Source organism: Aythya fuligula, chromosome 11, assembly GCF_009819795.1.
Source record: "Aythya fuligula isolate bAytFul2 chromosome 11, bAytFul2.pri, whole genome shotgun sequence".
Classification (NCBI taxonomy): domain Eukaryota; kingdom Metazoa; phylum Chordata; class Aves; order Anseriformes; family Anatidae; genus Aythya; species Aythya fuligula.
Genome location: NC_045569.1, coordinates 21,479,064 through 21,507,024, shown reverse-complemented (window position 1 = coordinate 21,507,024; position 27,961 = coordinate 21,479,064). Strand labels below are relative to the sequence as shown.

Here is a 27,961-nt window from a genome sequence, read left to right as displayed (position 1 = left end):
GGCCTGGGGGGAGGCCGCTGCCACCTCCACCCTGCGCCACATCTCGGGGGGCTGCAGCCGGGGGGTGAGGCTGGGGCTGGGGCTGGGTGGTGGCACCAGGCCCCTGGAGGCAGGCAGATGGCAGCGCCTCTGCGCTGCTGCAGCAGGAGGAACCCCCCCAGGCCACAGGGAAAGCCGCTGGCCCCCGCACGTGCCCTGCTCCGGGAAGTGTGGCTGTGGGGAGGCTGCGATCACTGCGTGCCCCAGGGCTGCTGCAGCCTCCCTGGGCTGGCTGGGGCTGTGCCCCGCACTGGGAGCGAGCTGTTCCCTGCCTGCTCCCTCCCCGGGCAGCAGGGTCCCCATCCCCATCCCCACCGGTGCCACTTCTGCCTCCGTCACTCCTTGGGCTCGGTTCTCCCCCACAGCACCTGGGAGCCTGTCAGGCAAACCAGCATCCCGGGGCTGTGTTCCCAGAGCAAAAACCTTCCTGAGCCCCGGTCTGGAGAAGCTCACGGGGGCGAGGAGCGCCGGCAGTGCGTACAGCAGCTTTGGTGCGTTAGTGCAGGCGGGCACGGCCTCCCGCGGGCAGCAGGAGCCCCCTGGGTGCTCTGCCCGCCCCGCGCCCCTCCGCCGCCTGCGCTGCTCGCAGCTTCACAGATCACACACGTTACACAGGTTTACAAAGAACATTGGTTGAAGGAAACTGAACTCAGTGAAAAGATAAATCCAACCACGCGGCACATCTGAAAAAAATAAATTACTTTCAAAATACCATCATTTGCTCAAGTTGAACAGGGTTTGCCTTCCTTTAAATACATCGCTCGCTAAAGCTGCTCTATACTCAGAGCTGCTGCTTCCACTGAGCTTTGCAATTAGTTTGTAAGAAAATATTCTGTTTTGTATGTGCCCTGTGGCCTCTCTTGGCTTGCCACAGCTTTGCCTGTACCAGCTCGCAGCTGATGCCAGAACGGCTCTCCCTGCCGAGGAGCCGGGGATGAGCGGGCGCTGCGGCACAGCCGCCTTCCTCCGGGCTTCCTGCAGGCAGAGGGGCTCCTGCGCTGCTGGGCGCATGGGGGGTGCTGGGCTGGTGCCGCAGCCGAGCAGGGAGGACCCAGGAGGTAGAATCACAAATAATGCTCGTCGTCTTCTGGGATGTGCCCTCCCCTGCCCGCAGCTCGGAGTGCGCTGGGTGCTGGGCTACAGGCAAGGGGAAGATTGGGGCGAGGTCCTGGCTTCCCACCCCGCAGCGGGGCGGGTGGGAGGGCAGGAGGACGGGCAGGAGGACAGGCAGGATGGTGCTGGGCAGGGGAGCTGCGTGCAGCTCGGGTGCTCCTTCTCCAGGGCGGCTGGGGGAGACGGGGCCCCAAGCAGGAACAGCCCCCGTTGGTGGCAAGAGCTTGCCCAGGCTTCTGCAGCTCTCAAAGTGTGCTGGAGCCTCGCCGGCTTGGCGTGCCTGCTCCAAGTGCCTGAGGCAAGCAGCAACCGCTGCCCTGCAGCACCTCCAGCCTCCACCCAGCACAGCCTGCAGGACATCCCCGTCTCTGCCCGGCTGCAGCCTGCCCCTCTCCAGCGGGTCTGCCTGGGCGCCGAGCCCGCGGGCAGCAGCAGCTCCTCTTACCACTCGAGGTCCACGCAGGCCGGCGGCCGCCCTCCTCCAGCCTGCTGCGGGCCGGCCGCCCCCCCCGGCTTGGCTACAACATGTTGTAGTACGCCATCTCCTTCATGGCCTGCTCCGCCAGTGCACTCTCGTCCGGGGGGTTGCCGACCCCTCCGTAGCCGTAAGAGTTCTCCTCCTCGAAGTCTTCCATCTCCTGCTGGCCGTCCAGCTCGGCGTGCTCAGCCCCGGCCAGGTCCATCATGGGGTCTAGGGGACAGCGCCCACACGGTGTCAGCCCTGCCCCGTGGTGCTGGTGCTCCACGCGTGGCCCTGTGGCACCCTCCCCACCACAGCACCCACTGGGTGCTCCCCAGAGGTGCCGCGGCACAGCCCGGAGCCCGCAGCACGCCGAGGGACACCACAGCACCCAGCCTGCGGTGGGCAGGGCCAGCTACCGGCCACAGCCTCCGGCCCCACCTGCACCTACCTTGGCTGTCCAGGCTGATGTCCATCACCCCGTGCTTGACCTTCATGTGCCGGCTCAGGTTGCCCTTCAGGTTGAACTTGCTGGAGCAGTAGGGACACTTGAAGGGCTTGCTCCCAGCGTGCAGGTGCATATGGCCCAGCAGGTTGTACATGCGGTTAAAGGACTTCCCACAAACCTACAACAACGTTCCTGGGGTTAGCGAGGGCTCTCCTGGTGCCCCCCGCCCCCCAGCAAGGGCTGAGCAGCAGGCATTGCCCCTGCCGGGCAGCACTGCCTCGGGGACGTGGGCTCTGCAGACCTGACCTTGCTCCCGGGTCCCCGACTGACTCCACGGATGTCCAAGACTAATGGGGCTGCCCCCCTCCCTCCCCCTGCCTTTCATGGGAGGCCTCAAGGACGACCTGCTGGTATTTCTGTGAAGCCCACACTCACGAAACCCCGCATGTGTAGCACTGCTTAGAGGCAGGCAGGAATTGCCCTCCTCGGGCAGCCGTCCCCGCTCCCTCGTCCCGAGCCACTGCCTGCCTGCTGCACGGCTCAGGCAGCGCAGGACGAGCTGTTTGCCCGTGCGAACAGAGGGAGGCATCACAAAACTGCATTCGTTTGGCTGAGGGCTCAGCCCAGCCCCGGCTGGCACCTCTCCAGGAGCAGAGAGCAGCGCCAGGACGGCCCCCCCCGCCGTACCTTGCATTTGAACGGCTTCACCGGTGAGTGCACAATCATGTGGGTCTTGAGCGTCTGCTTCTGCACAAACGTCTTGAAGCAGATGTGGCACTGGTACGGACGGACGCTGGTGTGGATGAGCATGTGGCGCTTCATGTTGGCCTGCAGGGTGAACTCCCGGCCGCACACCTCGCACTTGAACTCCTTCACGCCCTGGAGGGGTTGCAGCACGGGGTGAGCGCGGGCAGGGCTCTGCTGCGGCAGCTCCGGCTGCACCCTGCCGGCCGGGGCGCACGGGGGGGTCCCGAGCAGAGCCTCCTGAGGCACAGGGATGGGAGCTGAGCTTCAGTGACTGCCGGCTGGAGCCAGCCGCGATGGGAGGTTTTCCCTAACCAGCCCTCCTGCACCTTCCCAAAGCATTTCCTGACTCCTTCTCGCTGCCTGTTCTGTGAGCAGCGCTGGTGCTGCCAAGAGCCTGGGGCCGTCCCCTCCCGCTGCCTGGGACCCCAACTCCGCCACACAGCAGGCAGCCCCCACCCCTCCTCGCCCCACACATCACCGCTTGGTCCCCCTGGGAAAGTGTTCCCAGCACTTGGAAAACCCAGCACTGTGTGCTGCTGGGGTGACACCGAGAGCAGCTCGGCCAAGGGGCAGGAAGGAGCCATCAGGAGAGCACAGCCCCGCTGCAGCCCACGCTGCGGTGCGGCACCTCGGTGAGCCCTGCCCAAGCCACCCTAGGGAGGTGGGCTGTGGGGGGAGCTGGGCACAAGGAGACCTGGCTGCCAGGCTCTGCCCTCTGGCTGGCCGGGCAATCGCTCCCCCGTGAAAGAGCCCCTGAGAAACAGCAGAGCCCTCAGTCAGACCCACTGCAGGGTCAGTACACTGGCCAGCACCCAGCACAGCCCCCTGCTGCAGGTTTGAAAGCCCCCTTCCCGGGGGATGGAAACCCCCAGGCCATCCCCTGACACCCTGCCTGCACGATGACTGCAGTTTCTCTCCCATTTAAGGAGCTGTAGTGAATGCTACCCGGCCCACCAGCACCCATCCCCGGGGCCAACACCTCTCCCCGGGACACAGCAAAAGCAGCAGCCCTGGGGCGCTTGATGCGCCGCACGCCCGGCCCCGGCACCTACCTTGTGGGTGAGCGAGTGCTGCTTGAGGTGGTGGATCTGGCTGAACTCCATGCCGCACTCGGTGCAGACGAAGGGCCGGACGTTCTGGTGCTTCAGCATGTGGTTCTGCAGCTGGCTGCGGTAGTGGAAGGACTTGCTGCACTCCAGGCACTGGTAGAGCGTGGGGCCCTGGTGCGTGGCGAGGTGCCGCTTCAGCTGGGTGAGCGTGGAGAAGTCCAGCCCGCACTCCACGCAGACGTGGCAGCGGCCGCTCTCGTGCTTCACCTCGTGCGCCTTCAGCTCGCTGGGGTAGGCGAAGCCCCTGCCGCAGAAGCGGCAGCTGTAGGGCTTGATGTCGGTGTGCAGCAGCATGTGCCGCTTCAGGTGGCTGGTCTGCGTGAACGCCTTGCTGCACACCTCGCACTTGTGCGGCCGCGTGCCCTGGTGGGTCAGCAGGTGGGTCTGCAGGTGGCTGGGCTGCTTGAAGAGCTTGTTGCAGTGCGGGCAGGAGTGCGGCTTGATGCCGTTGTGGCCCAGGATGTGGGTCACCAGGTTGTACTTGGAGGTGTAGGACTTCTCGCACATGCGGCACTGCCAGCGCTTCTGGCGGTCCCCCGCCTCCACCAGGTAGGAGTCGTCGATCTGCACGTTGATGTCCAGCCGGTCCAGCTGCGCCTTCTTGTTGCGCTCGCTGTTGGCGCCCGCCGCGTCCCCCTCGAGCTCCCCGGGCTCCTGCCACGAGAAGCCCTGCTCGCTCTTCACCTGCTCGGGGGACGCGGGCGCCTCGGCCTCGCCGGGGGACGGGGCGCCCGCCTCGAAGGCGCACTCGGTCTGCGGGGTGCCGGCGGTGCTGCCCTCCGCCGTGCCCGCCGGGTCGGGCTCGCCGTGGTGCGGCTCGTAGCTCTCCGAGGACTGGCGCGTGTGCCGGCGCAGGTGCCGCAGGCGGCGGGGCTTCCTGCTGAAGGAGCTGAGGTCGATCATCTTCACGGCGCTGCTCTGCACCGTCTTCTCCTGGCTGGGGTCCGGGAAGGCGGGCGGGAGCTTGTGCTGCAGCTCGCCCTTGTCTTCCCCGGGGACGGACACTTCGTACACCACCTCCTCCTCCACCTCGGCCTTCTCACGCTTGACCTTGGGCACCAGCCTCACAGGAGGCCGCTTCCTCCTCCGGGCATGCTTCTCCAAGGAGGACTCTGCCTCCAGGGCTTCCTCCTCCTGCCCGTCCCCCGCTGCCTGCCCGTCGCCCTCCGGCTCCTCGGGCTCCCCTCCCGACGCCTCGGGCAGTTCTCCTCCCAGCCCCGGGAAGAAGCCGGCGGGGCTGACGGTGGCCCCGAGCAGCTCATTGTCGGACACCAAGCCCAGCACCGCCGCCTGTGCCAGGGAGAGCACCACCACGGCGTCCGTCTGGGTCCCACACTCGGTGAAGCGATCCATTTCTCACCGCTGCCTATGCTGTCATGGCTGGGGAAGGAGAGGGACGGACGTTAGTTAGCCTTCCTCGGGGCTCCCTCCCACCCTGCGCAGCCCGACAGCCAGGCTGCTCTGGTAAAGGCTCGTTTCAGCACGGACTGACCTATTTGGTGATCACCGTCCCCAATACCCCCCCCAGACTGAACACGGGCATTTCCAGAGCTGGTCCCGGGCTCTGTGCGCCCTGGGACGCGTGGGGCTGTGCAGCTCCAGGGGTCCCACGTGAGACACCTGCAGCAAGGGCCAGGGACCAGGCTGCAGCAGGGAGGCACAGCCCAGGACCCGCCGTTGGCCCTGCTGGCTAGGTTACAGACCCTGTGGTTTGAGGTCTGGGCTCCCTGTGCCCCTCAGAGCAGAATTTCCCATGGACAGGCTCCCGTGCAATTCAGGGGCAGGCCGGGAAAGCCAAAGGTGCCCCTTTCCTGAGTTCTTTGCAGGAAAGATGCAGCAGCAAAGGGCACAGGGACACAGGGCCCAAATCCTCCTCCCTGGGAACATTTTGAGCTGACAACTACCAGTCCCACGAGCCCGAGTGAAACGCACGGCGGAGGCTCCAGGTTGGCGCAGGGCTGGTGCTTGTGGTGCACTCGCCTGGCACAGGCTGCCCCAGCTCTGCCATGCCCCCACCACCCCAAGACCCTTCCATCCTCCTTTCGTTGCCATTCGAGCACCTCCTTGCCCCCTTTTTTTTTTGTTTCTATTAATGCCTTTCCCCAGCAGTAAGCACGCCAGGCTCCAGCAGCTTTCCCTCAGATTTTATGTTTCCATTTTTCCTGCCTTCCTCCCCCCTGCAGTAGCACTGGGCCTATACAGCCTGCTTACGGGCAGATTTATGAGATCCCTCACAGAGCCAGGGCTACAGAGTTGGTTAAAATCATTGCAAAAATCACAGATCTCCAGGGCATTGCTGTGAATGCACCTGGGCCCAGAGAACCGTCCCCCCCACCCTCTGGGAGGGCCTGCAACAGGATCCTGCAGGATTCCTAGAGCTATTAATAATTCCATCTATTTCCAGGAAGAAAGTCAAATAATTGCTTACAAATGGCACAAAGCACTGCTCGTGTACACGGGGAGGAGTGCACCGCGGTGCGACTGGCTGGTGGCACAGCCTGCTCGGGTTTGTTGGCAACACAAGCTCTTCCGAGCAAGTTGTTCTGAGAGAAATAACGCACGGCCACAGAGCGAGGGACAAACGGTGCGGACGGGGCTGCAGGCAGCAGCCTGTCCTCTGCACCAGGCGTGCAGCCACAGGGCAGGGTCAGCACGCGAAGGAGCGGTTTCAATTCTCCTGCTTGCTCCGTGGCACCATTCTGGTGACGAGCGAGGGGAAGGAAAGGCAGACGGTGGCGTTCGCACTGGTGCCACGCATGGCACCGGCCAGTTCGGGACACCCGGACTGGAAAGGTCACACAGCCACCAACCATGGGGCTGCGGGGCCACGCGAGGTCCACGCAGCGCTGCCACCGCTTGTCCCAGCCCCAGAGCCTGCGGGGTGCAGCCCTGGCCCCACACGGACAGACCCACGGCCCCACGTGGCCCCGTGCCCGGCTGGTCCCGGGGGACCCGCAGCAGCCAGGGCTGAGTCACCCCGGAGGGGGAAGAGAGCCTCGTGGGGAGCCCCCGCTCCTTACCGTGCGCACTTCCCGGTGAAAACCAGGAGCAACCTGCACCCAGCAGCGGGCAGCACCTGCTCGAGCTCAGGATTTAAGGAGGCAGCCAGGAGGGGGTTCAGAACCACCCGGGGAGCTGGGACAGCGAAGCACTGGGGAGCGGTGGCAGGGGAGGAGCGCGGGACATCACCTGCGGGACGCTCAGACCCCAGAGCTCTGTCTGCTGGCAGTGCTGGCTGGGAGAAGCCGCGGCTGGGAAGCAGCAAGGGAGGATCTCAGACAAAGCAAAAGAGAAAGTGGGAGAGAGAAGTGGGAGAGACGCTTAAAGAGGCAGGCAGGGCTGGGAACAGGAGCAGCCCAACAGCGGGCGGGGAAAGCAGAAGTGCCAGCTGCCAAACGCGCTTAGCTTGGGGCATCCTGCGCTAGCGTGGGGGCATCCCGGGCGCTCTGGTTTGTGAGGACTGAAACAAGCCCTGAGAGGTGCCCGCGCACGCAGCCCACTCAAGCCCTGCTCCCCGTGCCTGGCCTTGGAGACAGCTGGGCATGGCCACGCTGCCGCTGCAGCTCCAGTGTCCACAGCAGAGCTGGGGGGAGCTGTGCATCGCCCCCGGGCTGGCATCGCCCGGAGCAGCCCCCCCGGAGCAGCCCCCCCGGAGCAGCCCTTGGAGCCTGGTACGGCCGGGCAGGGCAGCGCTGGGGGAGCTGCCCCCGAGTGAAGCAGAGGAGGCCACGGCTTCCTCCTGCAGTGGAGAACGTCCTTCTAAATATAATTACTTCTGCAGCTACAACAAAGAGGAATCCTACGGGGGAAGTAAAACAGGAATAAACTCTAAACCAGATGATGTCGCAGTCCCTGGAGCACCTGCAAGACTTGAAAGTGGCAGCTGTGGGCTAACCAACCGCTGCCCTTCCCGGAGCGCAGAAGCCCCGCTGTCCGGTTATCGGCCTCGCTGCGGCAGGGGAATGGCCGCTGTCCCGGCCGCCTGGTTGGGGTGCAGGGCTGGGCACCAGCTGCCCGCTCCGTGCATCCTCCCATGTCCGCGCTGTGCCCACAGCACACATCCTCCTGGGGAGGGAGAAGTGATGGGGGAGGCAAACCAGCCGGCTGGAGAGCAGGAAGAGGAAGCCCGGGGGAGAGATGAGACCTCGCTGGGCACAGCCATGGCCACAGCCTCGCCGTGTGCTCAGCACAGGCACCGCTGGGCTCGGGGATGGGAGCAGGCACCCCTGGGCCAGTGCCCACGGCATGGGGTGTGGGAGCCCACCTGCAGCACTGAGCAGGACAAGTCAGTGCTGCGTGGGAAGCTGACACCACAGCCCTGTCCAGAACCCCCCCAGTACCCCAGTGGGCACGTGGGAGCTCTGCTGGGAGCTCGACCCCTTCCCTGTCCTCCGTCTGCCTGCAGTGCCCCCAGCACCGGCCAGGCTTCTCCAGCCCCCAGAGCCCCCCGACCCACCAGACAGCATGGGGGGAGCGCGGGGAGCCGGCTGTGCCGCTGGGCAGGGGGTGGTGGTGGTGGGGAAATCACAGCAGCCACCTCCTGCGCTCCCCTCAGCGCCAGCCTGCAGTGCTGCTCCGGAGGATGCGCAGCGCGGATGAGCCTCCTCTCTCCGGCGTGGGTGGAGTTTTTGTGGACATGCCGTGGTCTCCACACCCTGCATCACTCCGCTGCTCCCATCTCCCACGCGCACGCTCCCTCCGCCGAGCTCAGCTGGATGCCTGGCTTACAGCGAGCGCCTCGGTGGGGTGCACGGCTACCGGAGAGAGCAGCACAACAGAACTCACCCCTGCAAAAACATCCCCTGCCTTTTTGCGCGGACAGGAGGGATTCTCACTTCCGTGCTCCCTGCTCCAATTTCCCCGGTCACGCCGTGCTCAGCAGCCCCCTGCCGAGCCGCGGGGCCGAGCTGGCCGGAGGGCGCCGTGGCAGGAAGCACGAAGCCGGGGCTTGGAATGACAGCAGCTTCCCGGAAGGAACATGGGCGCAGTGCTGCTGGCTTCGAGACCTGCTAATGCAATTCCTGCTCCAAGTAAGGAAGCTAAAAACAAGAGGCAGCTCCCCAGGGCCCCGGTCTGGGCAGGAAAGCCAGGGTCCCTTCCCTCAGTGCTGGCAAGAGGAGCCAGGGAGACCGGAAAGCAGGAAAAGCTGTTCTGATCCGTTTTTCTTTTTGTTTTCTTCCTCATTTGGGGGCCAGTGCAGCAATTTCTATCTATTTCCCACATGGACTGGACGTCTCTTCCAGTCCCCTTAGGATCCTGCTTTCTCCAAGGGGCAATTTCTCCACAGCCATTTATCACTCGGGACAATGAATGCCCACCCATCTCCTCTGGCCGTGTTCTGCAGCCGTGCTGTGGTCACGCCGCCCGGCTCAGGGCAGGAACCGGGGGCTCCCGGTGCCCCGGCAGTGCCGGCGTGCAGGCACCGTGCTGGTGTGGCACCGTGCCGGGACGGTGCCGGCCGCCGGGACGGCTCTGCCTCCGAGTACAGCACCACGAGGCAGAGGCTGAGCGGCTGACGCACACGCACGCGCTCCTGAGACCAGCACTCGTGTGTTTAAATAGCAAAACGAAACCCAGGAAAAAAACAAAACAACAGCCCTAAGACAGAGGCCTTCAGAATAAAGTAAATTACAGATTCCTATCTGCAGCACTCCGAGAAAGGGGACGAGCGCCGCTCCTCTGGGGTTCCAGGGCAAAAGCAAAAGCTGTGTGTGTGGTACGCAAACCTTTGCATTTGCTCTGTCAAACGTTCAAGCCCTTGTGCATAAGACTGAGCTTTGCTATTCAAAGGAGAGCAAGGCCGCAACAGTCAGCAGAGCTGCTGAGGCAGCTGCACAAACACCGCGCCGAGAGGGAAGTGGGGGATCAGACAAATGCTTTTGTTTCACTTCCTTGCTCTCACTTCCCTCTTCAGCCTTCTCGAAGGCCTTGCAGAGCGGGCTGGACGCGCTGTCTCCCGACATACTGGCAAGGCTGGGCCAGGCATTCCCAGCTCCTTGCAGGGGTGCTCGGACGCTCCCCGTGGCCGCAGCCGGACCCTCTCCTCCCCAGGGAGCTGCTGCCAGCTCCGGCCCCCAGGGCCCCATCCCGCAGCGCACTGCTCGGCCCCCGCTGCACAGCTGCACTGAAGGCAGGGGAAGGAAAATCACCAGAAATTGGTTGTCCCTCCTGGCTGTGCCAGCACAGCAGCAGCTGGGCTGCTGCCGAGCCCCAGCTGGGCAGGCAGGAGCTGCTTGTGGCCGGGGAGACGTGCAGGCAGCAGGGACGGGGATGGTGCTTGCCTCAAGGTGCCGGCACAAGTCCCAGTGCCAACCCAGTGCCACCAGGCTGGTGCAGGGCGATTTAACCCCACTGTTTGGTGCAAAAGGTGAGCCCTGCACAGGGCCCTGTGCTTTGGTGCCACCCCTAAGGAGTGGGTAGGAGCTCGCCAGCGGGACCAGCTCGTCCCCTGCCCGCGGGGGCTGCCTGTGCCGGGGGTGCAGGTGCTCCCAATGGGCACTGTGACCGCGTTACCACCCGCCCCCTCTGCACTTCTCCGTGCTGACTTCCCTAACCCCGTTCCTGATGACTGCTTCTTGAGTTCGGATCATCCGCCTGTCCCACTTCCCCCAGCTCAGAAAAACAGGAAATGGATTAAATGTGCCTGAATATTGATCCCAGCAGCAACACGAGAGCAACTTCTCCGCAGCCCCGGCTCCGGTCTCCAAGTCCCTCCCGCGGAGGTACCGGCAGGCCCGGCCCTCGCCCAGCTGCAGCAGTTCCTGCCCGCGTGCCGAGCTGGGAACCAAATGCTCGCCTGGGCTTGCATCAAAGCCCCGAGTTCGGGTTTACGTGCTCTCCAGCTCATTTGCTGATCGAGGCACTTGCCCGCCTGTACTTTTCCCACACCCGAAGTTACACAAATGCACTTGTGAATGTCTCCTCTGAAAACCACAAGTGCTGGTGTTCCCCTCTTCCCTCTCGTCCCTGCCTCCACCGACGGTCATGCTTCTTCTTTCCCATGGCAGATTGGGGAAGGACGCACCTGGGGCCGGCGGCAGTTCCTGCTCCTGTTCTTCTGGGTTTTCCGACATTTTCTTTCATGCTCTCCTCCCTCTCCTGGGGGGCTTTGTCTGGGTGTGATCTGCTCTCCCCCAGTGTCAGCACGGGCTGGAGGAATCCAGCTGCCCCCCCGCATTTCGCTGCTGCTCTCGCCCCAGCCCCTGCCCATCAGCCTCCTCGGAGCCTTGCCATTTCTTACCGACCGCCTGCTCCTTAGGTGATTAAAACTGTTTTTTAGAGAGCTGCCACTTCCTTATGCCATCTAACTTCTATTTACCCCTGTTCCTTTGTGTTTAATCACTCAAGCACCTGGCTCTTACCTGCAACCCCTTACAGGTTCTCCTCCTGCAGCGCTTGGCACCACGGCCCCTTCCTTGCCTCTGGTACACTTCTTGCTGGATTCCAGCTCTTTCAGGAGCTGCACCAGGCTGAGTCATTTGCTGCTGAACACTTTTGCTTTCCTTTCTCTGCTTTAACCTCCTTGGTTTCCCCTGACCTCTCCTGAGCTGTTCCAGCACCATGGGCAGTCCCAGGCAGCTCTGGCACCAGGGCTCGGTGGCAGCCTGGGGGCTCCGAAACGCCCCCAGTGCTACGTGGAGCAGCCCTGGGCAGCCCGTGTAAATCCCACCAGCAAACATACACGGCCTGCCCGGGGCCTCCCCGACACTAGAAGGGGAGCAGGGGGAGCAGAGGCTCTGTGATTGACCTCACGGCCCCTGGGCAGCCGAGGAGCCCCAAGTCCTCCTTGTTACCCCTCCTGCACGGTGCTGGGGCGGTGGGTGCTGCACTGCTGGGGCTGGTGGTGGCCAAAACCCCATCCCCTGTGTGTGTCGGGGCGTCAGGGCTCTGCGGCAGTCGGCAAATGGCTAATTGGTAGGTCTTGAGTATCTGTGAGAAGAGCTCCGAGTTTATTTTCTTTGTCTTTTAAAAGAAGCTTTCAGTCAAGTTTGATAAAGGAGAAATCAGTCTTTCATCTTTTCTTTTTTTCTGTGTGTGGTTTTCCCATAAAGCTGCTTAAAACACCCATAAAAATTTTAAGCTGAAAAATATATTTTTTCTCTGAAAATCACAACGAACAACTGAAATGATTCATAAAACTGACCCAGAACACTTGTTCTGTACCAGGCCTGAGGATTTATGAGGTCACCTTGGTTTCAGCCGCATGCTGAGCGAGGGCTGAGTGACAAAAGAATGGCTGGGGTCTCCTATTCTCTGCCCAGCCCACAAAAGCGTTCCCATGCAGGACAATCAATCTAACACCGCGGCAAGGCGAAGTTGCTTCCATGCCTAAATCCTGGTGTAAATCAAAGCCAGAGCGTCCGCCTCGTTTCTAAAGCCTCCGTGACCAGCCTGGACGGAACCAAAGAAGGTGCACGCGGGGTTTAGCGTTTGTACGGATCGAAGTGGCAGGGTGGGGGTGATTACCGAACGGGGGGCACGGTGCTTGGAGGACGAACACGAGCTGCTGGGCACGGGGCGGTCGGCTCCAGGACCCCCGGGGTGAGCTCCCCACCGCCTGCACCCAGCCCCGCAGCCCGGCCTGTGGGAGCGCAGAGCTGAACCCCGCAGCACTCTGCCCGGAGCCTCCCTCCTGTCGGCATCTGGGTCAGCACTAAAAATACCGCCCCTCTGCCCGCGACTGACATCCCATGCAAATAAACCAGGCTGTGAGCTCAGGAACGAGCCCAAGTTCTGAGCAGCGGGAAGGAGGGCGCGTTCGGCTGGATTGCTGCCTACCAAACAAAGTCGTCACTTTTAGAGAAAGCAAAACAATTCCTAAAGTCATTCGGTCAGTGTCTCCAAGTTAGGTATCGCCCAACTCAGTTTTTTAAGGAAAACTTCCATTAACTAGTTCTCTAGAAAAAAAGATAACACCCACTTACTGCGAGTTGATTAGAAAGCAGAACCGCTCCCTGCACGCAGACACTTTCTGACGAGGACAGCCCGACGTGACAGCACGCGGAGCGTTCTGCCTGGAAGAATTATCCTCTTTGGGGGCTTTCACTTCAAAAACAAGGACACAACCTACCACTCGCACTGTGACAAAGGCACCTTTTTTGGTAAGAGGAGGTGAAAAAAACAAGTTGGGGAAAAAGATGAGTGTATGCCTGCGTGACAGACGGTGCGTCAGGAAGGAAGCGGATCTCCTTGCCAGATCACGTTAAAAGCCACCGCTAATCAATCTTTTGGTCATTCTGCTGGTGACTCTTGCCGCGATGGTTACACGCAGAGGTGAGAGTGAACATTAATGGGCTCGTAGCCTCCGGATCTCTGGCACACTCTGGCTGGAGGGGAAGAAGGAGGGCTTTTTAAAGACCTGCACAGAACCGGGGAGGCGCACGGCCCAGAGCTGCCAGCTCTCGCCCCATGAGGCTGAGGAGCCAGGACCCGGTGCAGGGCCAGCACCTGGAGCTGGGGGCACAGTACCAGGGCAGCACTGGGAGCTGCGGCGGCAGCACTGGGAGCACTGGGAGCCGTGTCAGCTTGCCGTGGGGAGCGGGGCCACGACCCAGACCGCTCCCGCACTGCCCTGGGCAGCGGGGCAGGACCCCCACCAGGCCCCCCCGCCCCCATCGCCGAGCCCCCCACCCCTGCGCCCCGCCCCCAGCACCCTCCATCCCCACTCCTCCATCGCTCCCTCATTCTTCCCGTTTCCCTGGCAACCCCTATCTGGGCGCTGTGGATCTGTCCTCTGCCTCCCTCTTATCTCTCTCCTTTCTCTTTCATCTATCTCCTAATCTCCCTCTGTATTCCAAACCTCTGTCCTTTGCTTGCTTGCTTTCTCTCGCGCTTTTCATCTCCTCCAATGTCTTCTTTATCTCTGGGTTACAATTATTTGAATCTCACTCAAAAAAAAAAATAAAAATCCACTCCATTAACCGCTGTGGCACCAGCCAGCTCCGGCTCCTCTGGCAGCCCGGCTGTGCTGCTCAGGACCCCTGCCCCTACCAGAGGCTCCTGGCCGGGTCCCCAAACGCACACCCCGCCTGCTGGAAACAACCACGGAGCTGCCATGCTTGCAGGCAAGGCCCTTCCTCAAAACCCTTCAAACAAAGGGAAAGCAGAATTTCAATCTTGTGCTACAAGATGTTCAGGATTGGGCAATTAGAGCCAACTTGCAAACTGCCTGCAGGGTTCACTTGCCCATGTTTTGCTGCAGTGCTGCAATTGGAAGAGCCCCCACTTTGCTTTATGTTCACCGCACGTGCTTTTCACTCAGACCCTCTGCTTTGCTGGAGGAGCACGGCCACTTGCACACCCTGTGGTTTTGTCCTGCTCTCTGCAGGACCGTGCTGCCCGGCCGCTGTGCTCCTCTCGAGCTCCATCCTCCAGCCCTCCTCCAACACAAAACAAGAGGTGGCCGCTCCGGTCCAACCTGTGCTCCTACACTAGACTGTTCCTCAACTTCTGCTTTATTTTAGAGCAGCTGGGAAGACCATAATTAATGGGGAAAATGGTAGCGCAGAGGGAGAGCAGGGATTTTCCTTGCTCTTTGCAGTTCACCTGCTTGATGAACTTCTGGTGTTTCCCTGCCCAGCAGAACAAGGTCTGTCTCTTGCTTAGGAGACCAAAAGGACCCCACCGTGACGCTCACCAGCCCCGTCTCCATCAGGTTTGAGTGTGGTGCCTTTCCATGGCAAACGGGGACCAGGCTTGGCCCCTCAGCAGAGAGCTGGCTCTGCCGCACAGCCTGGCTCTTCCCAAGGGCTGCTTTTCGGCTGCCCAACGCTCCCCTTCCACACGAAGCTGAGGCGTTCTCCCCATCCCCACCCATCTGTCTCTTCCCCCACCTGAACAGGCAGAACTCTCCTGGGATCCCAAGGGCTTATTGCTGTGCCATGTTTTAAATGGTCGCTGCTCACCCGTACAGTAGCACCAGCAACATTGGCAGCAGGCAAATTGTACCAAGCTGCTGCTGGGAGCTGCTGCGGGCGAGGGCAGCGCCACCGGGGCGAGGGAGCGGCACCGCTCCCCGTCCAGCCTGGCCTTGCTGCCTGCGTGCAGAGCGGGGAGACGGCACGGGGAGACAGCACGGGGTGATGGTACAGGGAGATGGCACAGGGAAATGGCACAGGGAGATGGCGAGGGCATGCAGCCCGCAGTGCCCAGTGCCACCCCGGCCCCATGAGCGCAGGCTGGGTGCTGGGTGTGTGCCGGTGCCGTGGCACTGGGGGGTGCCTGGACCCGACCACCAGCAGCACGCTGCACCGGGCTCCCTGCAGCAGGTTCCTGAGGGAAATCACCCTGTTCTTTGGAAAACAGTTTTTGCTTTTAAGTGAAATAAACAGGGAAAGAGAGACTTTCAAGTTCCTCCTTGCTGTAACGACTTCTCTTCTACATACTCTTTCCTCTCTGAAAATAGAAGAGCTATTCAAAAAAGATGCGAAAAGAAAAAAGGAACTGAATAGAGGAAAGAGGAAAGAAAAAATGGAGCCCCAAGGGGGAGGAGAAAAACAGAATGAAAAGATAGCAAAAGTAAAGAAAAGGGATGAAAAATAAAGGAGGGGGAAGAGAGAGACAGACAGAGAAGCTTTGAAAAGAAAGAATGCTTCTAGCCTGAATACAGTGTGCATGAAAAAAAGAGCGCTTGAAAAGAAACAGCCACATGAAATGACCTCTCATTCACAGACTGTGCCAATCACGACGACAATGTAAATCCTTTCTTCTTTTTTACATTCTCTCTCTTTCCAGTGGGGGCAGAGGGAAAAGGAAGAAAGGAGAGTTAATTCTCAGCACAGCAGAAAATAAATCTGGTCTTTTCTAACTCCCTGAAAGAAACGCTGAGCTACTTTTAAAAATACTTCTCCTAGTAATCACACATGCAGATATGTAAAAAACAGCAAATGAAATTCTGAGTTTCTGCAAGGAAGACTCTCACTCGTACAGTCCCCGGTGAAAATAACAGCAGAGAAAACAAATCTGCAAAACCAAACGCTTCCATGAAGGCAATCAGCATCACAGATCTGGGTCAAGAAGCAAAGGAACGGGAGGAGATGTTCTGGGCAGGCAGAACCCAGGGGCCTGATCCTGAGCCTGCTCTGTGGGGGCACCCTGTGGGGCTGCGGGTGCACAGGACTGGTGCTCCCCGCGTCTGCAGGAGCTGGGGAGAGGCCGTGGTGCCCGGCCAGCTGGGAGCGGAGCGTGCAGCAAGAGCTGGCGGCAGCGGGCCAGGCACACACTGGTGCTGTGCTTCTCCCAGTGCCAGTGGGTCCCATTTTGGGTCCCATTTTGGGTCCCCCTTTGGGTCCCACTTTGTTCAGTGCCACCAGCAGTGGCGGGGGACTCACGGCCTGTTGGGTGCGGAGACGTTCCCAGACTGAAAAGCTTAGTACGGAGAGAGGCATTGTAAGCCAGGACAAAGGGAGAATAAAAACGCAGCGAGGAGACAATAATGGAAGTGGAGTCAGCAAGGAGAAAACTGCAGGCCTGCTGGAGCAGGACCTGCAGCACGGCCCCACAGAGAAGGCGAGAAGCCCAGCAGCAGCAGCAGCAGCAGCAGCGTGCCTGCGCTATGGGGAGGGACGATGGCCAGCCGGGTGCAGTGGCGATGCCATAGGCAGCACACGCTGAGCCCAGCTCTGGAGAGGCACGGAGCTGTTCTGCTGGCACCCACCAGGGTGCTGGGGCTCCGGGAGGGCACCCACTGACAGCGGGGACCTTGGTGAGGGGCGATGGAGTGCTGGGTTCAAGGAACTGACACGCGGGGACGAGCACCCTTCTGTGTCTGGTCTGGCAAGTGGCTGTAAAAGGGAAAAACGGCCCAAACGGTACAAGGTGGGATGTGCCCCATCCAGAAAGTGCAGCGGGGGCCTGATGTGATCCACAGCCCCTCTGAGGAAGAGGCCCGGACAAGACAACTGCAGCACAAAGACGTCACTCTCGAGGCTGTTGCTGCCATTTTCCCTACAAACAATTTTGGCTTTTGTGTTCTGTGCACGGGGCTGCTGGGTCTGGATCTGGCTGCTCCCCTCCTGCCCCGGGCCGCATCCTGTACCCAGCCGAGCCCAGTGGGGGCACAGAAGCTGCCCAGACCCGTTAGCAGCAGGGGGAAAGTTGTGAACAGGTAGTCAATGACCAGAGGGAAGGTGACAGCTACTGAACACAGATGGTTTTGCTGACGAGTCCAGTCTCCATACACCGAACAATGGCTGGCCAGGAAACATCCCCCCGAGCTGCAGCTACCAAGTATTTCTGCTCTTACTTCTGCTAAGGGAAGGAACCAGAGCCATCTGTGACCCCGGGACTGAAAAGGGACGAGAACTTCAGCACAGCATTCAATACAGCCATGTAAAACTTTCTTCTGCTTTTCAAACCGCTGCTTTGGGTGTTCAGGGCACACGGTCTGCCCGAGCCCCGAGGGGCCGGGATGTTCCTCTTGGTGGCCACAGAGCCACAGGTGGCCCTCGGCAGGAGCACGGCCGACTGGTCCCTGTGGGGATGCCATGCCACTCGTCCCCAGGGATGCCACCCATCCCCAGGAATGTCATCTGTCCCCAAGGATGCCACCCGTCCCCAGGGATGCCAGCCCTGCCCAGATTGTGACTGGGAAGCCCCCAGCTGCTGGTGCTGAGGACACGGACGGGCTCCATCCCAAGGGACCTCGTGTCTGTGTCTGGGACACGCGGCAGCAGGGAGGCGCAGCACAGCTGGGGCCTGCACGGCATGGCAAAGTGTCTGGGAGGTTTTAATTCGAGGGTGCTAGTTAACACCAGCCTGGATATTCCTTCACAAGCAGAACTTCTGAAATCTGCTCTTGTTCAGAAAGAACAGAGGAGCAGCGGCCTCGCGGGGTCCCCGAGCACAGCACCAGCTGCCACGGGTTCATCGCAGCAAGGCAGACATCCCGCAGCAGCCCTGGCTGGGCAGAGCGTGGCCAGGATAGCAGCGGAAAGCCTGGCTTCCCAGTTCAGTTTCTCAAAGAATCATCTCAAGCACACAAAATCTTCCCCTACAGAACTCGCAGGTGCCACCAGTCACGTGGGCTGGAGATGTTAAATAACAAACACATCAAGTGTATTTTTCTGTAACCCATAGATAAAAGGAGGAGGGAAAATCACAGAGCTTTCTCGCAGCAAGCGTGCAGGAACACGAGAGCAGCTTGACTTCTTCCTATTCACACAAGGCGTCAGCCCTGTGGGAAAGCCCCGGTTCTGATTTCTCTAACAGCAACGTTGTTGGACATGTTGCACCATTTTAGGAGCAAAACTGATTGCTCAGTGGCAAACGCCACATTATTTTCAGATCCGCAAGGTGAAAAACGTTTCAGATCCTTTTCTGAGTAGGGGAGCAGTTTGGAAAAGTGAACATTCGGTGTTTGGAGAGCCCTTCCCAGGGACTGCCGGAGCGGTGAGCACCAGGCGGGGGGCGTCCGCTGCCCCCACGAAACCACAGCTCGGGACTGACCCAGGGAAGGATTTCGCTAAGCCAGATGCAGAAAGTGTAACGTCCCCCAGCAGCGCTGGCCAGAAGGGGCCAAGTGGTGGCTCGCACCACGCCAGCGGGGGCACGGGAGGGTGGCCAGCGGGCAAGTGGCCCTGACGCTGCTCCACCCGCAGCCGCACCGATCAGCCCTGATCCACAGCTCCAAGGGACCCCCAGACACCAAGCCCGCTCACCGACAGCGACCGGTGGGTGTTGTATTGACCAAGCCTTGCCCTGGCAAATCCAGGATCACACAGCCAGCAGCGCTCTGCCTGCCGTTATCTCCGAGAGCACAACAACTGCTCTCGTGCACGCTGGGTCCGAGCAGGGTGACCGCTGCTCCTAACTGCACTTGTGTATGTTGGGGGTTCCAGCAAGGAATGTTCCTAATGCACTATCTTGCTTTTATTTTATCAAAGTTCAGCAAACACATTCGCAAGCACCTGTGTGTGCGCTCACGTGGGCCTCTTGCAAAAAAATCCTCTCTAAGCCTCTGCCTAGGGCCAGAGATGGTGGCTTCTTTCTCGAATCTCTTAGCCCAGAGAAGCAGCACTGTGGGAGCACAAAGCAAGTGTGTTTCAAAATACTGAACTTTGTCATTAAAGGAAGAAAAAAACCTCCAGCATGGAGCCTCACCTAACACAGATAAAAAGTTCGAAACGGTGACAGGTAAAATTCAAGCCACTGAAGTCAGAGTGACTGATATGGAAAACACCTCTCCCAAGCTGGAAGGCATTGTTTCTGCCCTAATGAAGGATAATAAATGTATGGCAGACACAGATGGATGGTGCTTCAGAAAATAAAGGCTGTATATGTAATTTAAGACTATTTGAGAGTCTAGGAGAGAATGAAGTTGGGAGATTTTTTTTTTAAGCTGAGCTACTTTTTCCTCTACTTCAGATACATCAGTGAGGAACCTTTTGGGTTATCTCTGCAGAAAGACTCACTGGCATAAAGGGCTCCACGTCTGACTTCTTTCACATTTCTGATGACTTCAGGGGAGCGGAAATTTAGATTCAGAAACGTGACTCCTGCAGTGTATCGGATTCTCAGATTTAAATATCTGACAGCGGAGGAGGAGAGCTGTCCTGAGCTGCATCTCTGCTCCTGTGCAGCTCTGCACACACTCAGCTCCCTGCGTGTGCCCCAGAAACCCCCCGCTGCAGCCCCCCCAGTGCAGCGCCCCCGGCCCTGGGGCACCCACCAATGCCGGACCCCAGCCCATGGCACCGCCGCCTCTCCTGCACAGACACCTCGTGGTGCGTGGCCGTGGGGCCAGGCCTGGTTCTCCTGGCGGGGAGGCGGAGGTGCTAGCAGCGCCCTTCTGCAGGGTGTTCATTGCCAGCTCAGAAAGAAGCTCCCAGCCGCTTTCAGGCACTATTGCACGCGTGTTCCTCTGCGTGCTGACACGCTGCGGGCTCACCAGCCCTCCTAGCTGCTGCATGGACTGAAATTTCACACCAGAGCTGCACATTTCTCTACGTGTTTGCACGGATCCAGAGGCAGCGCTGCGCACTGCTCCCGTGCAGGTCCCCTCCTGCAGCACCCATGGCTGCACGCTGCTCCTGCCACGCCACACCAGCACCGGGCCTGGCAGTGCCCGAGCTGGGGGCACCGGGGTGCTCGGGGTGCTTGGCACAGCCTCAGCGTGCCACCAAGGCCACCCGCTGTGCTCACACGAAGCTGTGTGCTCCAGGCACTTAAAGGATGGAAAGCCCAGAAAAATCTGCCTGCAGTGAAACGAATATTTGGGACAAGAGGGAATGGCCTCAAGTTGCACCAGGGGAGGCTGAGGTTGGAAATTAGGAGAAAATTCTTCTCAGAAAGAGTGGTCAGGCATTGGAATGGGCCCATGGAAGGTGGTGGAATCATCGTCCCTGGGGGTGTTCAAGGAAAGGTTGGACGTGGTGCTTGGGGACATGAGAGTGGTGGTAGGGGGTGGTCGGACCAAATGAGCTTGGAGGGCTTTTCCAAGCTTAATGATTCTGGGGCCACTTGTGCCCCACAGCACCCACACCAAGGGGCTGGCGGTGCCCCTGGCAGCTCCCCATTGCCCCCCCCCCGGCCCCACGCAGCCCCCCCAGCCCCACGCAGCCCGGAGCAGAGGGAGCCGAGCTGGGAGCGGGTGGCAGCGCCAGCCCCGCACCGCACGGGCAGAGCTCGCTGGCTAACGGCATGGAAAATGCAGCGGATAAGCTGCTGGCCGTGCTGGGGGGAGGCTGGAAACGTTTGTATTTTACTAGTCTTTATAAATATTTGATACCTTTTATACCATGGCCACAAGGCTGCTTTTATCTAACGCATTTTCCCCTTGCTTTGGCAACTGTAAGGGCCTGCTTGAACTACCTCCAGTCCGCATTTTCAAAACAATATGCATAATTGCTATATTTTGCACTCTTTCTTCTTACAGCAAGAAAGTCCTATAAATATACAGAATATTCAACTGTTGAAATAATTTGCTTATATGTGTCCCTTGTTGATAATCATAAAATGAAACAAAACCACTCAAAACCCCCCAATAAATCAAGGCTTACTCTCTGCAGATGAGTTCTGCAATTACCCTGATGGGCTTCTGAAGCACATGCTGAATGGCCAAAGCATAAAACAGGGAAGGAGAAGAAGAAATTCAACAAAGGGGCTTGGCACCACTGACAAAAAGGCTCCACAGTTCTGTCTTCTGGACAGTAATTTTCCCCTGGAGCGCGCCAGTGCCTACAAGCTCAGGCCCTCAGCCCGCAGCCCCCTGGGGAAGCAGCCGGGGGCTGAGCGGTGGCCACGCACGGGCACAGGCTGCAGGACGAGGAGCTCCGTAACTGCACAACAGCCAACGGGAACGTGTTACCGACAGCTACAGGGGACTGACAAGAGGCAAACAAAGAAGGACAGGTCAATCAATGCCTGAAAATTATAACTCTCTGGTGGTGCAGAGAAATGAGATTGCAATCAGCCACGTACGGAGCTATTGAAGTTCAAGCCTTGTGCTGACCTGTTTGCAGATGGCTGGAGGGTGAGCGCTGGAGAGCGGCAAGGCTTCCATCAGGGACCAGCACGAGCCTTACCATCTTTGTTTGGGTCCAGCTCCCCAGAATATCCCTTCTTAAATAACAATTTGTGTTTCCCAACAGCAGCTGGTTGGACCGGGCCTGGGACACACCCGGCAAAGCTCAGCACCTTCTTACCCAGACCCTGAGGAGCCCATGGACTGGCAGGGATGGCGCCTGCCTGCCTCCTGCACGGGCCCGGCTCTGGTCAGCAAGCCATGGCCAAAATTTCCATTCAGCTCTGTCCCCAGCACTAACATCTGAGCCCTGGCCGGCACCTGCAAGTGGGAAGCAGCAGGAGAGCTGAGACAGAGCCGCGGTGACACTGTGCCAGAAAGATAAGGCGAAGGAGAGGAATGGGTAGAGCGCTGAACGGCCGCACGTCAGAGCACCGGCATCCTTCTCTTACTCATTGAGAGAAAGAGAACAGCATATTAAATTTTAAACAAAGGCCTCCCCATGGGAAAACCTCCAAACACCGTCCTCCAGCTCTCTTTTATTTCCAGCCCTGCTCATGCTGAGCTCACACGAGCCGAGGCATCGCTCTAGAACGAAACCCGCAGCTGGACGGAGCCGGGGCGCTGCAACGGGGACCCTGCGCACCCCAACCTCTGCTGGGGGAGTGAGGGCAGGAGGGGAAAGAAATGGGGAGCCCCTGGAGAAATGAACATAGGAGAGAAAAGAACAGGGAAAGGAGGGACCTTGATAAATGCCAGAGAAGCACTGGAGAACGATGCAGTGCTGAGAGAAGGGGCAGAGAGGGGAGAAGCGACCTGGCCCCATGGTGCAGGTGCACTGGGAAGTGCTGCTGCTGCCAAACAGGACAGCCAAACCCAGGGGACAGATGCACCCCAAGGATGGACATACCCGGGGCTGCCAGCACTCAGCCCCTGCCAGCTGCTGGCTTCTGCCTCAGCTGCTCCTGGCCTCATCCTGTGAGCCCCGGGACCTCCCCATGTACCGCTGCGGGACTGTCCGGGGCACGGTGCAGGCATGGAACCGGGCTTTCATACAGACAAACCGTGGAAGTAAAGCCCTGAACATGTCCATGCGCTGCTTCCTAGTCAACGTCCATCCCTCCCCAAAACTGGCACGCTGAGATAAAAGCTGTAGAGCACAGACTGGCATTCCCTAGGTCAAAGCTCCCGGTGCCTGCCATGTGCCTGGCTGCAAGCAGCATGGAAGCACGCTGGTTGTGGTGGCACACAGAGCATGCTGCAGAGCCACTGGAAAAAGATGAAGAATAGAGTTTTGATTTTAACTGAATTTACTCATTTCAGTTGCTCTGTGTCACAGAATTAATTTAAAATACAGTTGCCCTGCAACTCACTTTTCTTGCTGCAGTACTGAAGCCTCAAAACACACCCAGCCATTCCATTTTTAAGCTGTTTTCAGGCCAGCACGGTGCTGCTGGGCACTTCTACCAGCCTGGGGTTTGGAGCTGCCACTGCTGCCCCAGCCACCCCACTCCGTGCTGCCCCACGCCACGGCCCCAGCCCCCAGCTCCTCTTCATCAGCCTCACCTTGCACAAGGCTCCTGGCCCGACAGCGCAGCCCCAACCTGCTCCGCTCACCTCTACCACCCACCTGTCTGCCCAACCACCACCATCCCAAAGCTGCAGGAACTCCAGCTGGCAAATGTTCTCCACCAAAACTCGTCTCCTTGCACGTCTGCCTTCCCCAGAACTGCACGGCGGGGAGGAGCAGGGCAGCACTGTGCATCCCCTGCTCTGCACGACCCTACTTCACAGGCAGCTGGCGTCCTGCCCTCCTGTGCTCCACTTTCCCAAGAAGAAAGCACCGCTGCACAGGAGCCCTCCCGGGCTGCCACCCTCCTGCCGTCCCGCCCGCGTTCCCAGCCGTGGCTGCACACCGAAGCCCTTCCCCTGCCTGAGCTTCCAGCAGCAATGCTCAGGTCCGCTTTGTGGTTTAATTTAGTTAACTTTTAACCTCGGAAGGTGACAAATAGTTACAAAATTTCTTCCTTTGTACATTATTTCTCAGCTACTGACTTGGAATTTCCTCTGCCACTGCGCTCCCCATCACGCGGTGCGGATTCCCTAGTTCCGAGTAACTTCTGGAACATAACTAACGAATTTAACCGTGGAAAGGGCTTCACTCATGTGCCCACCTCCCTGCCCACACCAGCCAGACGCTGCTGAGCCCCGCAGTGCCCGCACCCTCGCCGTGGTAATTTACCTCCATTTACCTCGGTTTAATTTCGCATCTTGCCTCTGCAGTGCCTCTTGCGCTCCCCCAGTTACTGGACTACTTCACTTTTTACTCCCAAACTATGCGAGATTTATAAAATTCCAGATGAACTTTCTACAAGCTTTTTCCTCTCCCCACGCAGAAGTAATTCAGACACCGCCCTTCTACCTCAGTTTCTCTGTTATGAAACTAGAGGTGGCCTGGGAGGGAAGGGAGAGTGGGAAGTTAGGTTTCTTCTTCCCACTTGAGAACATTCACAGAAACTCAGAAGACCTGACGTTTAAAAAGGAGAAGCTTCCCGCCCGCTCACTTCTCCTTTACTAAAAAGACTATGATATCTTGTGAAGACCGTTACACAAACGGGGAGGGAAATGGGAGGATGGCGTTATCACAAGCGCTACGAGGAAGCTGTGTACTTTCCAAAGAAGTTTTGAGGCAGGCTGCTTACATGTTGTTTCTATTTCTGTTGTTAAAATGCTCTATTGTCATTCAAATGACTGTCAGACAGCTGAGAGCAAAGACCACCATGGGGAAAATTTAAAATCCCCCTCTGTCCCCTTCAATTTAAAGTTTGAGAAAGAAAATGCATTGCTTGCTCGTTCTCCAAGCAGGCCTCCATCAAAATCAAGGGGAAGAAGAGTGATGGTTGCTTAATTACTCAAATAAAAAATCCTCCACGATTCACACTCCAGTGAGAGTACTCCTGAACACCACCCTGTATTTCACTCCATTGCCGTACACATTTGAAAGACACTATTTTTTTAGGGAACCGCAGCTAGAGGCAGGCAGGCTGAGTTGGCCCTGCCTCTCCGAGCACCAAAGTCACCGTGTGGTACCACAGCGTGGTTGTGAGAAGGACCCAGGGTGGGAGTGAGAGCAGTGCGCAGGGGTGGAAGAGGGAAATGCAAATTGGCAGGACAGGGAAAAGCCCCTCACAACTCGATCCCAGCCCCGTGTCTCAAGGTCCAGCTGCGCTGGAAGGCAAAAGTCCCACGGGGACGGGGGCTGCCGGCCACCCCAGGCAAGGCAGAAAGGAGACGACCGCAGCTCCTCGAACACATCTGAGCCACCCAGTGACTTTCTTCCAGCCAAAGCTGCGGCTGTCTCCATGGCAAGCCAGCCCTGTGCAGGTATTTTGAGACTTTTCATTTGCTGCCATCAGTGTTCATGTGGCCACAGCACCCCTGTCTCAGGCTGGGTGGGCTCTGTGGGCACAGGACAAAGCTGTGGTTCCTGTCTGCCTGTGCTTAACAGCTTGCAGGATGAGATGTAAAAGGTCAAGGAAAACCAAAAACCCATGGCAGGTAGTGGAGGGAAAGGGAAGCAATGGTCATAAAACTGTAGGAAAGGCTCTGATCCAGCCAGGCAGCAGCAGCATGCACAACTCTCTGCTTACTCTGCCTCCCTTCCTTATTCTTTTGGCCCTGATTTGGCAAAATATCCAAGTACACGACTGCTTCGGCTGAAATTAAGACTGCTTCAGCAGATGTTGAATTGGAGCCTACCTTGCAGCACCAGTAAGCATACAGAGACACGGCCTGGATCAGCACGGCACGTTTGCCTCTAACGCTCACTTTGGGTCATACGCTGGCATGCTCCTTGCAGTACGAACCCATTGTATTGCCTGCTCATTAACATTTCTAGCTGTTCGGTACAGGACAACATTTGTGCTCATCCCTCCCCACACTGTTTCCTAAGCTAATTTATAAACAAAAAGCCTTCTTTGCATTTTAGTCCAATAAAACCAACTAAAAATACCTTCTCTGAGATTAACCCAACCCTAGCGATGTCAAAAGAAACAAGCAGACCCTTTACTTGGGCACCGTGGAAGAAGGCTCTCCCTCTATCCACCACAGGCACCTACTTCTGAGCCCCTGAGTTCTCTCCTAAGATCAGGTTGGGAATGTTTCTCGGTGTGTATCTGAGCCCAAGTTACTATAATCTAACACACCCCTTTACAGGGAGATAGGGTGATCAGTGTTCACAGAGGGCATTCATTTAAGCCTGCTGGTAGAACAAGCAGCCTCAGCATCACACTTATTTAGCCCCTATCTCTGGTGGCTCTCAGTTACAAGAACTTGCCAGACTCCCATGACTGCTCCCTGCGAGTGGGGGGGGCGCGCTCCCATGCCTCTGCTGACAGGGAACGCGGTGCCACAGCTGCTGTTCCTCAGTTCACTGCCCGAAGGCCGTTATCCCCAAAGGGCTGCGCAGGGGGTGGTGAAACCAGTGCCCCTGCTCATGACTTCCCTGAGGTTTCCCCGGGAGCACCGTGCTTTTAGGGTCTCCCACTAACCTAAGGCACATTCATAGCAAGGTGATGGCCAGGCCAGACGGCCCGCACAAACCAAACTGGAACGGTGCTTACTGGAACGGCGCTTACTGGAACCGCAGAGCGCACCAGCTCATCAGGCTGGTTCACATCAGTGACACCCAGCAGCAAACGAGCTGAACTCGTCCCTGCTGCGCGGGGCAGCGTCCTCCCGCCTGCAGCCCCGGGACGGGTTGTGCGGCCGGGCGCTGGGCGCGGTGAGAAGTTCGGCTCCTCGGATGCCATCTTCCCCTTGCATCATCCCACCTTCCCTTCCCACACGGAGTGCTGACAAAGGAGCTACTAATGATTGACTAATTAATTAATTGTAACTAATTCAACCGCCGCATCCTGCTGATTCTCAGGAGCTACCAAGGGGCCGCACAAAGTTCCGAGAGCCGCTCTCCCTGGCCCGAAGCGCGACCGAGCAGGCGCTGCCCGGACACAGCCGGGGGCCCGGGCCCGGCCCCTCCCGCGGCTCCGCAGCCCCCGGGACGCCGGGGCACAAAAGGAGCGAAGCCCCGGGGTCCGCCCGGCCCGGGGGTGGCCTCTCCCTCCCCGGCACGGCTCCCCGGGGATCCCCGGTTATTGCCCCTCCCGCCCCCGGGGCCCGTCCCTTCTCGCCGGAGGTGCCGGTGGGCGCCCCGCAGGTCCCCACCCGGGCAGCGGCGGCGGCTCGGCCGCCACCTCCAGCAGCCCCGCGACCGCTCCCAAACTCGGGGCAGCCTCGCCGGGGGCGGGCGGCTCCGTGTCCCCCCCGGCGCCCCGTGCCGGCCCCGCGCAGCGCCTACCTGCCGGCTCTCCTCGCCCCTCGGGGCCGCGCGGTGCAGCCGCAGCCCCGCGGCTCCCCCCGGACACCGGCGCGGGACGAGCGGGTGACAGGCGGGGGCGGGGGGGGGGACGGCGACGACACTCGCGACAGCGCCGCGCGCGCTGCCAGCCGCGACCGGCCCCGGGGGCGCGGGGGGGGGGTCCCGGCAGCGCCCCCCCCTCCCCCGCCGCGCGGCCCCGGCCACGCGCGTTCCCGGCACGCCCCCCCCCTCCCCCCGCTCCCGCACCCGCACCCCCCCGGCCTCCCCCGGCCGCCGCGCCCGGTGCCGGTGCGGGGTCCCGGTGCGGGGCCGCCGCCCCCCGCCGCTCCCTCCTCAACAGGTACGTGAGCGGAGCGGCCCCGCACCGAGCCGGGCCGAGCCGTGCCGGGCCGCCCCCGGCCCCTCTCCCCTCCCCGCCCCGCCGCAAGTTTGGCGGCCCCGCGGCCGCGGAGAAAGTTTGCGAGCGGCGGCGGCGAAACTTGTGGGCGAGGAGCGGGGCGGGCGGACCCACGTGCGGACCGGGCACCGCCGGCGCCCCGCTCCCTCCCTCCCTGCCGCCGCCATCGCTCCCGGCCGGGCGCGGGGAAGGTGGAAGCGGGCGGGCGGGCGACATGTTGGCGGCCCCGGCCGCGGGCCTGCGGCCCCGGGGGCGCGGGGCGGCGGGGACTCACCGTGCGCTCCCGCGGCGGCTCCGCAGGGCGCGGGGCGGCGGCGGCGGCGGCTGCGGGCCCGTGGGCCCGGCGCTGGGCGCGCAGGAAGGAAGGAAGGAGGGAATGAGGCAGGCTGACGTGAAGGGATGCAAAACAGCTCCTCCTAACTCGGCCGGGAGCGAGGAGCGCGGCGGCGGCGGCGGGGCCCTTTATCTCGCCGCCGTGCCCCCGCGTCCCCCCCGCCGCGCCCGGACAAGTTTCCCGGGCTCCGAGCGGCTCCGAGCGGCCCCGCGCCCCCCGCCCGGCCCGCTCCGGCCGCCGGCTCTGCCCGGAGCCGGGCCCGCCCCCGGCACCGGCCGCGGGGAACAAAGCTGCGGGGCGCGGCTCGCCCGCCGGGGCCGCGACGCTGCCGGGAGCGGGGGCGGCCGCCGACCGCCGGGACCCCCGCGCCGAGCCCGGGCCGGCGCTGGCCGCGACCACCTGTGGCGGAGCGGCCCCGGCCCGCGGGGCGCAGCGGGAGAGCGAGCAGCCGCCGCCGGCGGCCCCGGCCCCGGGCG

The 27,961-nt window shown here is 60.3% G+C and overlaps 1 protein-coding gene across 1 annotated transcript; it reads right to left on the bottom strand.

Moving 5' to 3' along the window:
• Positions 1–346: 346 nt before the first annotated feature.
• On the bottom strand, positions 347–6,952 carry ZNF710 (zinc finger protein 710). Its single transcript, XM_032194906.1, has 5 exons — positions 6,937–6,952; positions 3,860–5,296; positions 2,748–2,939; positions 2,064–2,238; positions 347–1,843 (listed from the first exon to the last, which is right to left on the bottom strand). Exons 2-5 carry the CDS (start codon positions 5,267–5,269, stop codon positions 1,671–1,673), a joined length of 1,950 nt encoding a protein of 649 aa, XP_032050797.1. The 5' UTR covers positions 5,270–5,296; positions 6,937–6,952; the 3' UTR covers positions 347–1,670.
• Between the last annotated feature and the right edge of the window lie 21,009 nt (positions 6,953–27,961).

What these genes read in the sequence shown, in the direction of transcription:
- ZNF710 (XM_032194906.1), bottom strand. Translation starts at nt 5,269, where the DNA reads ATGGATCGCTTCACCGAGTGTGGGACCCAGACGGACGCCGTGGTGGTG. An exon ending in AGCACTCGCTCACCCACAAG is followed by an intron (nt 2,940 to 3,859) that starts GTAGGTGCCGGG and finishes CAACCCCTCCAG; the next exon opens with GGCGTGAAGGAGTTCAAGTG. An exon ending in CATCAGCCTGGACAGCCAAG is followed by an intron (nt 1,844 to 2,063) that starts GTAGGTGCAGGT and finishes GCTGTCCCCTAG; the next exon opens with ACCCCATGATGGACCTGGCC.